This window comes from Zeus faber, assembly GCF_960531495.2.
Source record: "Zeus faber genome assembly, chromosome: 5".
Lineage (NCBI taxonomy): Eukaryota > Metazoa > Chordata > Actinopteri > Zeiformes > Zeidae > Zeus > Zeus faber.
This window is the reverse complement of record NC_137192.1, coordinates 2284979-2302099: the sequence shown is the minus strand read 5'-3', so window position 1 is coordinate 2302099 and position 17121 is coordinate 2284979. Positions and strand designations below refer to the sequence as shown.

At 43.4% G+C, this 17121-nt stretch overlaps 1 protein-coding gene across 1 annotated transcript in view; it reads left to right on the top strand.

Annotated features, from left to right (window-relative positions):
- Nucleotides 1–17121, top strand: part of LOC307231045 (receptor-type tyrosine-protein phosphatase gamma-like) — a 377917-nt gene that overhangs the window by 201843 nt on the left and 158953 nt on the right. The window contains exons 3-4 of the mRNA XM_080001587.1: nt 4883–5065; nt 9873–10021. Coding sequence (XP_079857713.1) covers nt 4883–5065; nt 9873–10021 — 332 coding nt within the window. The remainder of the gene's footprint in view (nt 1–4882; nt 5066–9872; nt 10022–17121) is intronic.

The following is a 17121-nucleotide window of genomic DNA, read 5'->3' as shown; positions in this document are numbered from 1 at the left end:
TCAGCACACATTAGCTTTATTACAATGGCGACTAATCACTTCCCGCGACCCCATCCAAGCTCCGGCCCCAGCTGCTCAGATCCGTAGGTAACAGCGTAATTTCATACAAAATCCAGACCACCTGAATCAATAACCCACCCCCAGGGCAAGGCTGGAGATGGAGAAGAGGGAAGGAGAGCAGGATGCCCCCTAATTCAATGAAACAGACATTATCCAGTGCTCACAACGCGCCAGGGCACAAGTAATCATAGATAAATTCACTTTAGAGCCCAAGAGCTCAGTATTGCTTTCAATTAGGGGCACAGTTCAGACCGAGCGTGATGCATATAGTGCGAGATGGTGCAGAGTAGGCAGGGGAGAGATGAAGAGACCTTTTTGGAGAGCCTCATTTTCTGTCAACATTGCCAATTTGCAGCCAGTGTTTTCTTCTGGGAGAGGAAAGAACAGGCAGAGCGTATCGTGAGTAACAGGGTAACGTCTATTCACATCGGGCCACATAGATTTTCCTGAAAAAGGCTTGTTCGCCATGTTTTGTCCGCTAAAAACAGCTGAAGAAGCACTCTAATAGCTGTGGCCATTTCCATGGCCGTGTAGGGGAATGACGAGATTGAAATTAAATCAAAATAAGCATTTATTAAGAGTTACTAGCATCAGGAGACATGTTACAACTGACTGAGTTGAGGCAGGTTATAAAAGAGGTAATGTCTTAAACAGATAAACAGTCAAACATATGAATGGATCCTCTCTCCCAATCAAGGGGCTGAGCATCTACAAGGCAAGGCCAGCTTATTTGTATGGCATGTTTCATACACAAGGGCAATTGAAGGGCATTAGATAGACATAAGTTTGACATAATATAATATTTTATTAGTCCTCGGGGGGAAATTCAGGAAAAAGCATGATATAAAAATAAGTGTTGCAGTCCCGCCTGCCACACGGCACCTGAGTGGCTTTTCTATGGGCTCGCTGACACAGAGACACAGGCAGCGATGTTAAAAGCACACCAGTATATTGGAAAGAGTGGCAAGATGTAAAAAGCCGGGAGCAGATGGAACATTGTCATGACAATGGCTCTCCTTGCGTGTGTGTGTGGGGATGGTTGGTTTAATCTGTGCTAGTTTGTTTTTCTGACGAGCAACAGACGTACAGCCACCCCTGATCCCGGGCCCAATTAACCCGACCCAAGAAGGGTGTGGCTGCTTGAACCATACCACCCCCACACCAAACTGAGGCTGGTAAGATACAGAGAAAAAATAAATTAATTAATTTAAAAAAGAATAAAAGAAAAAAATACACACACACACACACACACACACACACACACACACACAATCCATTTTCGAAAAAGAGATTACACATGTTTTTTTAAGTTTGCCCACTGGATTGCTTTTAGGAGTGAGAAATTGTACAGTAAGTTCCTCAATAGTAAAGCATTCAGGGTGGTTTCGCTAAAAACAATTACAAATGATGGAGGCCAACATTTTAGTAAGGCCTGGGTTGAAATACAGCAAATGTATCTTTTAATGGTTTATTTATTTCAGAACCTCCAACCTTCATTGGGTTCGGTGTTGGTTGATGAAAAAGCACAAGAGGCACAAGCATTGACGACATTGCGACAAGCTTTTAACATCTGTCTGACAAGTTCCTGGTCAACATATGTTGAAAGAATGTAAATTCTGGTGTCTTGGAGGCACAGAAGCCGATGAGATGGTTATCTGTTAAGAGAGTTAACAATGTTCATAGAGGAAAAAAAAAAAAAAAGAAAAATACACAGCTCAAGAGTCCCACCATCACATCAATTTAAGCTATTTTCAGGTTTGCCATTAAATGCTTAGCCTATACACAGCACCCAGTTGTCTATCACATCTGGGTGAAAATTGCCCCTAACTGCTCACTTGTAGTCCTCTACATCATAGCATTCCACTTATTTTCACAGACAGCGGAATTATAGGTAATTTCTACATTGTCTGTGACTGCACATGAATGAGAACTGGCACAGCGGGAGAGGCAGACTTTGGGAACAACAGTAGCCCGTGAATCAGAACAGTATTTCTTGTGACATTATGTATGAAAAAGTTGATTAGGACCTATCAGGCTTACGTGGCCTACTCTCCAGGTTATCTTTTGCACAATCTGGAAGGTCTCCGATAGCTTCCAGAGTGCAGACGGGTTACAAATCACAACTGAGCAGAGTTCCGTCTCATATGGGAACCGACAAGACTGCTCCATGTTAAATGTCACGGCAAGAAATACAAAATACAGATGGAGATGTACACAGCTTCGTAGTTAATCTATTTTGCTCTGCCACACACAGTGGGTAGAAGCAATGTTGTGGGTTGTCTAATGCAATAAATGGCCTATAAAGATAACGCAGGGATCATGGTATTAGATTCACCACAGCAGATACTACAGATACAGAAATGCATAATGAGCTGTTTCACTACCAAGAACAGAATATTTCTACTTAAGCATTGTCAGCTCATTCCCTACAAAATCAGTTTTTACAATCAAAAACAGTATAGGTGCAGAAATGCCTTCCGAAATATACACATATTCATGTATTGAAAAATATAATAGATCATACATTGCAGAATATACCAGTTGTACATTTATTGTATAATTTATACATTTTGCCCCAAAATGTATTATTTAGTTATATATTTAAGATATATCTGAATAAGTAGTGTATATTATACTGTATATTTTGATTTATTCTTTGAATATATTGGCGTGTCTTATATACATGGGGCCTTCCATATACTGAAAGGATTAAAAAAAATTATATATATATATATATATATATAGTTGTAATTTTCAGTGTCAATATTCCTTTGTTCCAAAATGGACACACTGTAACATGGCTGAAAAAATTGGAGCCAATTTCAGAGACGGGGCAGGGGGCAAAAATTGTTATTTTCTGACATATGACACAACTCCAAATAGGCAAAACACAGAATAAAAGTATTTATGTAAACCATAAAACAAAAATCAAAAATAAACTGATAAATAGACCCATTTGCTCATGTGATTCCACTGACATGACACTCCCGCTGGTGGACAGGGACGGTCAAGGACGGTCTGTTGAGTGGGTGGCACCACCTTCCTGAGACCCCTAGTTCTGTGAGCCAATGGGGCTTGAGCACAATTTGCGGGTTTTGTGAGCTAATGGGGTTTGAGCTTTTCTTCCGGATTATGTTGTATTTAGTCCGTAAACTTTCACCGATTTTACCTTATCAGTACACCAAAATCAGTTTCTGAAAAAAATTGAGGCGAGAAATAAGCACAAGTACAATGCCTAATTTGAAAGTTTTATACTTTCGTTGCCAAGAGCGCACCAGGTCACCTCACCGGGACTCTGCACGCGGGGATTTTTTGTTTTGTGTAAACATTATTAAATAAAATAAAATAAATACATCTGCAATAAAAACATACGATTTTTATTGTTTTTGTTTGGAGAAATGCACAGTGGATCGCGCTGCAGCCTACAGTCTATCTACCGCATACTTTTATTTTTATAGAAAGAAAGAAACACAGAATTATTTTTTAAATACTTCCAACTACATTTCCATCATCTGCAGTATCTTCACAGTTGGTATTAATTCCTCTTTATTTTAAAAGATTTGTGCTGGTCTGTAAGCCAGCACAGCAGTTCCCAGCAGTGTTTGTTATTCTCCAGCTGTGGGTGGATTTACTAAGATGGATTCTACTATTCAAATTCTACTAAGGCCCTAAATGATGTAGATAAGTGCTGCTCACCTGAATGCCTTGTTTCATGACATGTTTTCTGAAATAGACAGCTCACAAAAAACTGACTGGGTTGTCTTATTTGACAGTTTTTTGTTAGTAGGCCCATCAGAGACCCAAATGTATGTGCACAAGCACTGAAAGGGTGAGTTTTGTTTAATAGGTCCTCTTTATATCCTGAATTGAATCTTGGATGTAAGACTCCAGACCTTCAACAAGCTCCCAGCAGAAGGGAGATCGCCGTGGCAGGAAGCACTGTATAACCTGGGACAAACTTGAGCCACCACTTGACTCACCTATAGTAGCGATGAAATGGGCGCTAATTTCCATACTTATTAACCAAAAGTGCGATGTACAAAAACTGGATGAAAAAAAACAAACCCTTTCCTGATATTTTGTTTAGTAAAACAAGTCAGCCATTGAAGGTGAATAGAAGATGCAGACAAGTCTCCTCCACACATTAAATGTACACTCCATTGCTGCACGGCTCCTACAGCCTCTATTGCAGGTGCTCAGGGCTGCTTCCTCTCCAGTAAACCAAGCCATTACCAGCCCCCACTCTCTCTGCACAACAAGGTGTTAGAGAGTCTATTTGACTCTTTCTATCTGACTATGACTTTGTCTCCGTGGGAGAATAACATGGTTTATGTATGGCTCCACTGACCATGTGCTCTGGCTCTATGGATGTTCACTGTCGGAGCACACACGCACTCATGTGCTCAAACACACACACACACACCTCTGCCATTCCTTCTTCATGCCTGCAGGGTTTAAGAATACTGTATCTGTGCAGCTACTGAACATTGAAATGGCACGAAACAGCTTTCGTTTGTAAAAGGTGGGCTTGGGGTCATGGGGTACAAATGCTACCACGGCACATTTACACAAAATAATTTTGCATAATTTATAATTGTGCACGACTAATGTGGTATTTTGAAGCCATTCTCTGAATTGAAGATGCACATCTTCGCCTGGGCCCCATTAGTCTTATCTTTCTAGTTGTGTTTGGTCAAGGGTTTTTGATGACATGATAATTCCCAAATCTACCCCCTAGCCCCCAGTAAGCTCTCTCTTTCCACACATTGTTGCACCCATTAAAATTATTTCCCTTTGACTTTGACTTCCCTTTCTTCTGCAGGTGCGCACGGGCCAGATGAGGGATGGGCATCAGCTTACCCAGAGTGCAAAGAGAGAAACCAATCACCAATCAACATTGTGGACCGGGATGCCAAGGTGTCGATGGGGTACCAGGAATTGACCCTGGAGGGCTTCGACACTGAGTCCTCCAACAAGACGTCGATGAAAAACACAGGCAAAACAGGTACAAAACAAGAAATGTTCATGAACCAAATTGAATACTTCCAGGACCTAAATAGTTTGCCAGGGCTTTGAAATTAGGCCTTAACATTTTATTAAGTTTTCAAGAAATAATTTTGATAAATCAATGAAAATATGAGGTGATATCGGGCGATATCAAATATCAGGCGAGTTTCCTGGCTGATTTTAATGAACAAGTTGTTGAGTCACAGCACACTTTTCTGCAATCTATTTGTATCTTAGAATGACGGACCATAATGCAGTGGGGAAAAAAGTGTTGCATGTATTATTTCATCTCTAATAACTAATCGCATATTGGCAGGCGTCTCCATGTCAAACTGTTTATATTGTCTCCTAGCGTATGATTAGAAGACATGACAGGTACAATATGAAATGGACCAGTTCTGATGAATTATACCTAGGCCATTTCTATTCAGACGTGATGCATCCACATTAGTCAAAGTGCTGTGCCAGGTATTATTGTGAAATTCAGCATCTAGCCATCTGCATTGGGCTCTCGCACGGGCGTGTTGTGGATCCTCCTTGTCAACCACAGTTATTTTTCACAATTTCAATCCATCACAAAGATGGATGATCCTCTCCCCTCTGCCTACAAATCGAGTTGAAAGGCTTTGAAAAGCAACAGGCCACAGGTGGCCGGTGTCACTGTTGACAGTGTTTAGAATAGAGCCGGCACCTATTTACTGAAATACCAGCTTTCTGCTGCCCAGAGCGCAAACATGTGTTTAAACAAATTAGCTTCCACAACCCATAATTTTTTCTGTCAATGATTCATGTATGGGATTCAGAATGGCATGAGTTGTCACTTTGACTATCTATTGAAGGGATTAAAGTTAATAATGCTTGAATGAATTTATTGATTTCTTTTTTCATTCAGTTGGATCGCTTGGACCAAAAATCAATATTTTTGTCCACTGTTCTCAACACAGAATTTAAAAGAGGCCTTTGTTGGGGGAGCTGGTCTGGATTAAAAATGTGGATTAAAGGGATTCTACTGGAGTACAGCTGAATTTTAAAAGGGTTTAACATCCAGGAGTTCAACTCAAGTCAGGAATCACCTGGCTTCCTTATCTTAGGTGGGATTAAACTTTCTTGAATCCGATGGAGTCATTGTTATAACAATTTTCATGACTATAGCAGTGAATGCGTATGTCTCAGGTCTTTTTCTGCACCATCATCACTTGTCTGAATATGCATCAGGGTGCTGTTTAAAACACCTTATCTGAAGGGTGATGTACAGTATATGCATGTACTGTGTGTGATAGAGCCGAGAGGAAATAGAGCTAGAAATCCCCTGGGTGCTTCTTTAATCACATGGATGGAGGCAAGGAGGTAACCAGACATACAGTCACACAAAAATGCATGGTCCCCCATGTGGAAATGGACTCGCTAACCAAACTATTTATACTAGGATTGACACAGAGGGAACAATAATGCCCCCCAAAGCCACCAAAATACAACCCTGCAAAATAGCAGAAGTGGTGTACGGCAGAATTGAAAAGATTTTGAGGTGCGACAGCAGCATGCCGAGGGCCTACGCTAAACTGCCAACACAAACAAACAAACAGCTGCGAAACAAAATCGCGCACAGCGTCTGCTTTCCCCCTGCTCCATAATGCATGGTTAACAAGACAAATGTCCCTGTGTTTTCACCATGAATTATGTATCCGCGGTCCGCCTCTTCGAAACAACAGCCAAACATTTTATCTGAATGATTACCTGATGGAGATGCTGGTAAACGGCATGATGGCATTTTCGAAGGGGGGCTGGGGTGCTCACAGTGCACCTGGCTAATTGAATTTAGTGGGGTCACAAGTGTTTTTCCCTCACAGCTCAACTTTGACCACTAACCTTGAGGGAAGAAGCATTTATATTCCTTTAGCTGGGAGAGGAACGTATGAGTATAGTAGTCGTGTGTTTGTAATTTGTGTGTGTTTTAGGAGTCTTTGGAAGGTAGCCTTACAGAACCATTTAAACCTTTCTGGGGGCTAGAGCTGAGCTGCTGACTTCAATTTCCATTGAAGTCAGCATTTTTGCAGTGCCAACCAAGGATTTTTTTGTTTGGGGGGGGGGGCTTAATATATAGTTTATGCTGCATCCCAAACACTGGCTCCAAGAAAGTACATAATGAAACTTCCAGCATCTAACTTACATTTACCATAATAGGCCAAAGTAGATGGCAGGGAGAGCGGGAAGAAGAGTTTTTGAATTCTGTCTTATTCCCAAGAACATTATAACATATAGTGTACTAACACTCCACATTGATGACTCTATTCCTCTTTTCGCAAACTAGCAAACTAGCTCATTCGATGATTTCATTCTACCACCCATGAAATTCTTCACAATATTCGCTCCCTCATCATAAATGTACTCTAAGCAAAGAGTTCAACTTTGTTAGACTTTGATTGCAACTTAGTTAGATTCAGCATCTTTTTTTTTTCTCTAAGTTATCCACATCTAGCTAAAACAAACCCAAACTTAAAATCAAGCTCATATTTGGCTTATGTAATAGTAAGTTTATAGGAATATAATGGATGGTGTCCTTCCATTTGACAGCCCAGGCCTAATGCCCCCAACTCTATGCCAGGGCCATAGCCTTATTTAAGTGCCCTTGACAAAGGCAATAAATCCATACCAGCCACAGAGATATTGATGTGAGACTGGCCCTGCTCTATTTCCGGTTTCTTGCTCAGGCTGAGTAGTGGGTAAGAATCAAAGCACTTTGACTGACCCACATCGCTGCCCACCTTGGGTCCAGGCACAGGCCCAGGCTGATTTGCTGCTGGCAAAAGATACTGTATATCACTGGTAGTGTGGGCTCCCCTCACTCATAAATCTTGAAGTACATTAAAAGTAATACTTCCACTACTTCCCTACAATTCACATGCACTTTTCATCTGATGTCAATCTTTGCTTTGAAGGGTTTTTGCTCAGCATTCAGCCAGGTTGTGCTATAACAGTTATAAATGATGAGAACCAATATCTTCATAATCCTGGTTTGAAGAATGGGAAACCTGTCCTTTAAATAAAGAAACAGCACAAAAAGGCACATTTCATGGTTCAAATGTTCCCAAAAAGAAATGAAACAGGAAAAGGAAGCAAAGCAATCGCTTGGCAATTCAGTCAGCCGGTTCATTGGGTCAGAGGCATTTGAGAGGTCACTAACTTCCACTTCTAACTTCCTCTGCAAAATGGGTCAGATAAAATGTAAGATGTATTGAGTTTGATCCTTTTTTTCTTTTTCTCAACTAAAGACTTGGCCAAAGTCTTGGCAAGATGACAAACCAGGTCACTTTTCTCACTCGAGTGCATCTGCTAAATGAGACCGAAATCTTTGGTGAAGAATGCAGTGGAAGCGGTTGTGAAATTCAATCAGTGACAGAAATCTCTTCAACAGTGGGAGCAGTTATTTAAGGTCGTGCCAGTTAATGGAACACTTTTAGGGCCATTTGTGAATATTATGACGAGGGTCCCCATAGTGTGTGATAGAGTAACAATATGCCCGCTGCAATATTTTTTTCTTTTTTATTTAGTTTGAACTGATAGATTTTGCCTGGCAAATAAGCCCATCATTTCAGATCTTGTCTTCAAGGCTTGGTTGGACAAAGACAGAAATGGTCTTTTGAAATGTTCAGAATGTCTACAGACGTCTAAAGACAGATCAGAAAGATAAATCTAGCCACCCCTTAAGTTACTCATCCCGACAATTTGAATGCTTTTATCATTCCCTTATCAATAAAGAAAGAGGTTTTTGTGCTGCCACTGTGTGCTTGCGCACAAGGTTAATGTTTTTCAAGCCCTTTTTAAATTGGATTTAACAACAGCCAGACAAAGCCGTAAACTGCTAGAATTTTGAATGCCCCTTTCTAAATGACTGAAACAACTGATTCCATCTCCGGTGTTCTAACAGATGTGCATGACAATCAACCCTTTGAATGCTGTGTGGAAATGGCCATCAGCACGTGTGGAGAATTTACTTCCTAATTTTCGAAGGCACCTGATTCGTTTTCAGGTTCCAATTTACTGAGAAAGTGTTTAATAGCTCCCCTTTGTCTGCCCCGTTGTGCTCGCTTGCACTCCTGCCATGCTTACATATTTGGCGAGAACAAATTAGTTCAAAACAATACATCTGATTCATTTCATATAGATTGACTCAATGTTCAGTCCGCAGGCATCATCACCCAAGCAGAGAAGAGATCGGATGCTAGATAGACAGGAAAAAGTGCTGCCTTTGTGCCCTAAAAACACTTGTATTTGCAGCGTTGAAGAATAGGGCGGCTATTTTTCAACCCAAGCCTTAAAATGTTGGTTCAAATTATTTATATCTGTTCTTCGCACAAACTTGCTGAACACTTCACTATTGAGAAACTGCATGAGAAGCTGCAGCTTCTCATTGTGCTTAAATGCAGTTCAATAGGGCAAAGTTTTAAGCCTTCAGAAAATGTTAAATCTCCCTTTCAAAAATGGAAAGCGGGCTTGAAAAATAGCAATCCTATCCTTTATGTCAGCATTTTCATTATATAGTTACTCTGGAAATATTTGAGTCATTGCTTTAAATTATTATGGTAAATTATTTATTATGTACTGCAAACTTTTGTCAATAAGGCTTTCTTGTACAGGGTCAATGCATGTTACAGCCAAATTGGTGAGCAAATTAAATCTAAAGACCTCCTTACTGGCTGTGACCAGGGTCCCCATAATTGATGCTGCAAAAAAAGGGATCTATGAACAATGACTATATTATCTATTTTCTCTTTCTCTCTCTCATTTTCCCTGTTTTCGTCCCCCAGTGGCCATTATGTTGAAGGATGATTACTTTGTGCGGGGAGCAGGTCTACCTGGAAGGTTTAAGGCAGAAAAAGTGGAGTTCCACTGGGGTCCCAGCAACGCGTCCGATGGCTCGGAGCACAGCATCAATGGACGGCGATACCCCGTGGAGGTGAGAAAACATTAGAGCGGCACATACAGAGAAAATGGAATGGGTGAGAGTCAAAGGGAAACACCAAAGGGGTGTGGTGGAAATGCGAGGCCGCAGCTGTTGAAGAGATTTAGTGTTAAGGCCACCTCCACAGTTTTTTTTTAATGTTTCAGCCATTTGATGTTTTTCTATGATGCTCCCCACTGGAAGACATTGATTCCACAGTTATTGCTGTGCATGTTTTGACAAATAACTTGATTTAAGCACCAAAAGTTCGATTGAAAGAGTCATCAATCTAGAATCCTCCACCCCGCAAAACATGTTTGAGTGGTTGCTACATTCCCTTCAAAATGGGCATCTGTTTATTCATACAAGCCATTTACATAGATGAGGAATTTGTTGTGGTGACGATTGGTGGATTGCTGTACAGGCAATTAGCATAACAAAAAGCCTAAGCCCTTGCATAAGTATATACAACAATATAAAAGTGGGATTATATGCACAGGATCAATTTCCGGTATAGGTCTATGAAGTATAAATAATAACTATGTAATTATCAATTCATTACAGTATTATAAGTGTTATTTCAATATTTCATTAGTGATGCTATGAAAGCTGTTGTCTGTGAATATGTGCTTTGTTAAACAATCAACCAAACATCTTCTGTTTGAAGAAAACTTTGTAGTCTGTAGTTTTTCTCAGAGCAGATCATATCATGCCAACCGGTTAACTGACAACAACTTAATTGAAACAAACCTCTTTCTTTAAGCTCTATAGTGAAGTAAGGCAGCAACTACTTTTTGTGTATGTGCTGGTCGTTAGTGTGTGTTGGCGAGCGTAGAGCAAGAGAGCAACACTTTTGTGTGCAGGCAACTTGACTGGGTGCTCTCGCGCGCGCGCGCGCACACACACACACACACACACACACACACACACACACACACACACACACACACACACTGTCGGCCCCCCCGAACGTGCAAATGTCATCCATCTCCTTACTTTCAACATAATCTAGAGCTCTGTCTGTTCACTGCACCCTGCCAAACAGATGAATATGTATTGTTTGACATTTGGTAGTTCGGTGTGCTGACAGCTCAAGCCATTGATTTAATACACCCACTTCCCCCATCTCCAACCGCCTTTCCCCAACTCAGCCCTTCTGTGAGGGGCTCGTGTAAAGATCCTATGTGCATGCTCTATCATCCCTCTTCAGGATATCCTTGTATGGAATGTTGTATTTCTCCACACCACTGGTTCAGAAATATCGCTTACCTGTCTGCCTGCAAAGAACTCTTTGATTTTGCTGAAAAGACAAGAAAACACACTCTCAGTGTGCAGAGCACTCATCGCTCTGGGGCAGGGCTATGGGGGGGGGGGGGCGCTTGCCGTCGTCTGTTCTGTGGTCCACATGTGCAACCGCTGGTTGCCAGTTAGGGCCCTGCTGGGGGCGCAGAGCAGCCCCCTATTGTGGGGGCGCATGGAGGGTTGCTCTGCTCCTGTGGTTGGTCGCTGTGGGTTGGGTGCGTTCTGGTAGGGCGAGGCACAGTCAGGTCCAGTGTGGGGTCTGGGTGGCTGCTACCCGGCCTACTGTACCCCTGCGTTGATCTGCTTGTGCTTTGCCTATCTCTCCCAGTGCCCGAGGTCAAACTCAGTAGGTTTCAGTACACAGGAACAGATGTTAATAGATCCTTTGTGCTAGCACATACAGTACAGCTAAAGAGCAATGCACTGTTTCAGGCATTCACAGGAAAGATGTTAAAAGTCCTTGCTCTGTCGATAAGGGATTCCACAGTGTCCAGTCAAGAATACGCGACATGCCTCATCATCATCTCATCCTCAACTAGTTTGTTATTATAGTACACAACCAGCAAAATCACACTACCAACCCTTGGGAGCATTTCACTGGGGTTATCAAGCAGGCACCTTCCTTCACCAGTGTTTTGTTGATTTAAGCCCACAACACCTCCAGAACGCTCAACAGTGATGCCTGGGAGGAAGAAGGTTTGGGACGCCCCAAACCTTCTCCCTTCCATGCTCATGTTGGGCTCTCTACCAAGTAGTACCACTAATTAATAAGAGATACAGCAAATTACACCTGAGGATACTACGACTACCAGAGATACACATACTATAATAAATTGTACTAATGAGAAGTACCAGATCAGTTTTGAAACACAATACAACATACACACACATCAACTACACTTCCTCCAAACTCTACAAATACAATAGTAAGAAGTACCAAATTTATTTGAAGCACAATACCAATTGGTACTACTGAAACACTACATAAACACTACAACTTGGCTTACTCCCTCTCTTAAGTTATGCATCACACAGAAAATTCACTTTCAAACATCAAACAATGTAAGTCTGTATGAACCCAGTCCATTAACCAGTCTGATCATAGGAAAAGGCAAACAATATACTCGCTCCAACTCAAGAGAAAACCACACAAACAAATAATTCATACTCCAACTTAAGAGATAAACTAACTACGCAAACAAAGAAATTAACCAGATTGGTCTCACCAAAGTGTCCCTTTGTCTTGACAATAGTCCCTTAAATGCGAAGTCCAAAGTCAAAGTGCAAAAATGATCCACTCAAGGCATTGGGAAACAGTGGTGAACTGTTTAACCATGCTAAAAATGGCTTCCCTCCACCTGTTTCAATTTGTCACAGTTAAATGTCCCCTGACTTCCTGTTTCTTCCTCAGTGGCAAAGGTTCCTAAAAAAAAAAAAAAAAACAAAAACAAAAAAAACGAATAGTTACTCAAACTCCCCTAAACGTTGGTCTACACAAGAAGTGGTGGTAGCGTAGTGGCTAAAGCACCATGCCAGCAGCCACGAAATCGGGGGTTCGATTTCCAGCTGCAACCCCAGTGATCCAGTGAGCAACAAATACCAACAAGCATCAGTATTGTTCTGTGTTGGTCCTCTCCTTGCTGTGGCGGTTTATGATCCCATCAGGAACAATAACAACACAGACGCTACTTTGGGGCCCACCATGGATCATGCCTCTTCATCCACAGCCACTTTCTGCTGCCTCCGACATAGCTTTGATGGCTTCCCGCAGACTCCGACCGCTGACTCCTAGGTCCCTGAGTGACCTGGGGGCCGAAGTTGCCACAAATCTCCTGCACCCCACCTCTACGGTGCGGACTTCAGTGTTCCAGCCCCGTTGCTTTGCCTCAGCGGCCAGTTCATAAGCCTCGTCCACTTAGTCCTCCCAGGATACAGTAAACTCAATGATGAAGACTTTTCTGAGTGAGGGGGACCAGAGTATCAAGTCAGGACTTTGGGCAGTCGTAGCTATTTCGGGAGGAAAGATAAGCCGTTGACCAATGTCCACCAACATCTTCCACTCACAGGCTAGGCAGAGCTGGTCTCACCTTGAGGTGTGGAGTCACTCTTGGCTGCCTTAGCCCCCTCACGGACAAAAGGAATTGTCTGGGGGGGGCTGCCCATTGCTGGAGGTAGGGAATTGGCAGCAGTCCGTTGGCTTTCCAGTGCACCAGCAAGGCTCTTTAGGACCTGATTGTGGCGCCATGTATAACGCCCCTTGGATAAGGCTGGTTTTACACCCTGAGAGAATGTGCTTGAGGAAGGCTGGCATGTGGCAGAGGGCACATCCTGGATCTTCGCCCCACCACTGATGCAGGTTGGCAGGTGTTGGAAGGACATCATTAGTAGCTCTGATGGAAAAGCTAAGTTGCCTAGCCTCCATGGCCCACACATCCTTCCAGCTGATCTTCCTCATCTCTACCTTGTCCCACCTTGTCCACTGTCCTTCTTTGCCGAGTGGGACTGCCTTGGCCCATCTTGTGGCCTGCTCCTGATGGCGCACCTCATCCACCACCATCTTCCTCCGCTGTGTTGCTGAGGCCTTATGCCACGCTGGACGGCCAACTGTGAGTCCCAGGCCTGTTCTTCCTTGCTGTACATTTCCCACAATGTCAGCATGTCTGAAGGCTTTTGCTGCTTCCTCCACTGCTCTTGCTGGTATCCATTTGTGCCCTGTTACCAGGGTTGGGGTGTTCTTGCTTACCGTCAAGTCACAGGATTCGTTCAGTGTCATCTGGAGTCTTGTTTTTGTACACTTGAATTCCTCCATTGGAGCAGTGAGGGGCAGCTTGAGGACACTATTTCAGTAGAGGGCTGTGGTGGTCAGGCAAGGTGGAAACCCCAGCCATTTCCTGATGTAAGCTGTGATTCCTCTTTCCAGTTTCTCCACTGTTGAAATGGGAACCTCATAGATTGTAAGGGCCATAGTGTCCGGGGTAACAGTCCAAACTGCCAACACCAGGTCTTTAGCCTCCCAGGCAGCTGGCTGTTGTCAATGGTCTTAAGGCTACATTGAATCTCCTTCTGCAGCTGTTGTACTTCTTCTTTGTCTCCCAGATTTGCATCATACCACCTTCCAAGGCTTTTTACAGGTTGCTCAGATATGGTTGGGATGGGGTCGTCGCCAATGAAAAACTTTGCATAAGACAGCACTCGATTGACTATGGAAATGCTGTGTGACTTGGATGGTCTTCATGTGAGACCTGTCGATGTTCTCCCCCAGCTTTCTGAGCAGCCTTCTGGTACATGAGGCTGTGGTGGTGAGTGTTGTAATGTCATCCATGTAGGCTCTGAGTGGGGGGAGCTGCAGGCCTGATTTAGGCCGTTTACCGCCCACCTTCCACTTTGAGGCTCGGATGATGACCTCCATCGCCATTGTGAAAGCCAAAGGTGAGACTGTGCACCCTGCCAACTTGCAGATGTTGCCAGGAGGTGGTGAAATCTGAGGTGGTGAAGCGGAATTGCAGATCTTCAAATTAAGATTTAACTAGGGCTCTGATGGTGTCTAGAATGTGAAAGAAACTGAAGGCTGCCCATAGGAGCCCATGGAGCACAGAACCAAAGGCATTGGCAAGGTCCAGGAAGATCACATGTAGGTCCCCTTCTCTACTTTTGTCCGTTGAATCTGGTGCCAGAACATACTGGAGTGTTCCAAGCACCCTCAGAAACCTGATATTCCTGCCTTCTGTACAGATTTGTCAATGTACTTGATCTTTTGCAGACAATTACCCACCCTGAATTGGTTGATGTTCACTGACACCTTCTCCTTTGGGATCAGCACCCCTCCTGTTCTACGCCAGACTTTGGGTATTACCGCTTTCTGCCACGCTGTTTGCATGAGCCTCCAGAGGAATTTCAAGACATCTGGTGCGTTTTATACACTTTATAAGGGACTCTGTTAGGCCCTGGAGCTGATGCTGTTCTTGCCCGATGTACTGTATATTCCACCTCTTTCCACGTTGGGGGGCCTGTCTGCATTTGATGTTCTGGAGGGTCGATTGGTGGAATGTATGTCGGTTGCTCGACTCGGTTGCACGAGTCAGTTGCTCGTGCCTCCTTGGATCTGAATGTGTGGTTCTCACGTGATCCTCAAGATCTTTCTTTGTTGTTTGAAGGACTCCACTCTTCTACATTGTGTAGAGACTCTTGAGGAATTTGAAGGGATCCTTAAAGAATTGAAATCTGGCTTGTTCTTTCTTCCTTCTTTGCTTTCTTAGGTTATCTGCTCTGTGGAGGGTTTTCAGCCAGGCTTTAATGCCAGCCTGAAGCACATCTATTCCCCCCTTTTCAACATCTGGGGCTCTCTTCCACCTTTTCCTCAGTTGTCTCCTTTCCTGGATGAGGCGCTTGATCTCATGTTGCCTCCTGGAGGTTGGATTGGAGGAGCCCATTTTCCCCTGATTCTTCTCTTGGATTCCAAAGCGCTCCGCACCATACTGATAGATGATGTCCCCCATTCTTTGTAACTTATTTTCCAGTGTGCTTCCCAGTTGATTGAGGACCTGAGTCAGGTCGCTGTTGACTGTTTACCATTGCTGCTTGTTGCTGGATGCTAGCCACTTAAGCTTTTTCTCCACTGTGGTAGCGGGGGATTGGGTGGGTTCTGCCACTGATATCTGTGAGCTTGGCTCTGTCTCATCCACTACAGAGGTACTGATGCACGGCAAGCGGTGGTGTGCATCCGGTTGCTGTGCTTCACTCAGCTGATTTGACACCCTTTGTAGGAAGTTGTCAATGCGAGGCCTCTGTCCCTCTTCTCTCAAGCACTTTTTCCTTCCCTGGTGAATCCGCACCCCCAGATACAATGCTTTTCCTCCACCCACATACATAAATCTGCATTTTGTGGCCTGCTTCTCCTGTTGTCCTGGTACTTATTGCAGTGCTCTCTTGTGCTGTGCGGTTATCACTTGATGTCGTTTCCAGTCCAGAGTTCATTGTCAAGTGGTGAGCCAATGAGTCTTCTTTCACCCCCACTCTCGCAGACTCTAGGGGTATTCTCTTCTGTCGTCTTTTTGTAGCTATGGCGGGTGTTCCCAATGTGTTACTTCATGGGGAACTACAGAGATGGGAAGCTACCCCATGCCTGTCCCATCGGGGTCTGTTTCCTCATGTAAGCTGTCTCTCCATGCTGCCACAAGGTCTTTCCCCATGTCAGCTGAACTTTCTCAGCAGTCACTGGATGTCTCCAGAAATTCAGGTTTCAGTCCACAGGACCAGATGTTGATAGATCCTTTGTGTTAGCACATACAGTAGAGCTAAAAATGAATGCATTGTTTCAGGCATTCACAGGAAAGATGTGAAAGTCCTTGCGCTGTAGGTAAGGGATTTCAGTGTCCAGTCAAGAATGCACGACATGCCTCATCATCATCTCATCTCAGCGAAATCCAGAAAACTAGAAAACTACCAATCCAGAGCAACCCTTGTGAGCATTTCACTGGGGTTATCAAGCAGGCACCTTCCTTCACCAGTGTTTTGTTGATTTAAGCCCACAACACCTCCAGAAGGCTCAACAGTGATGCCTGGCGTCCCAAACCTACACCCCTCCATGCTTATGTTGGGTTCTCTACCAAGTAGTACCACTAATTACTAAGAGATCCAACAAATTACACCTGAGAATACTACGACTACAAGAGATACACATACAATAATTAATTGTACTAATGAGAAGTACCAGTACATACAGTAGGAGCCACTTGAAAACGGCTGTCTCAGCTGGTTGACAGTCGAATTGCAACGAGCTTCCAGCCAGTTTCCAGCCAGCCACTAGGCGGCTG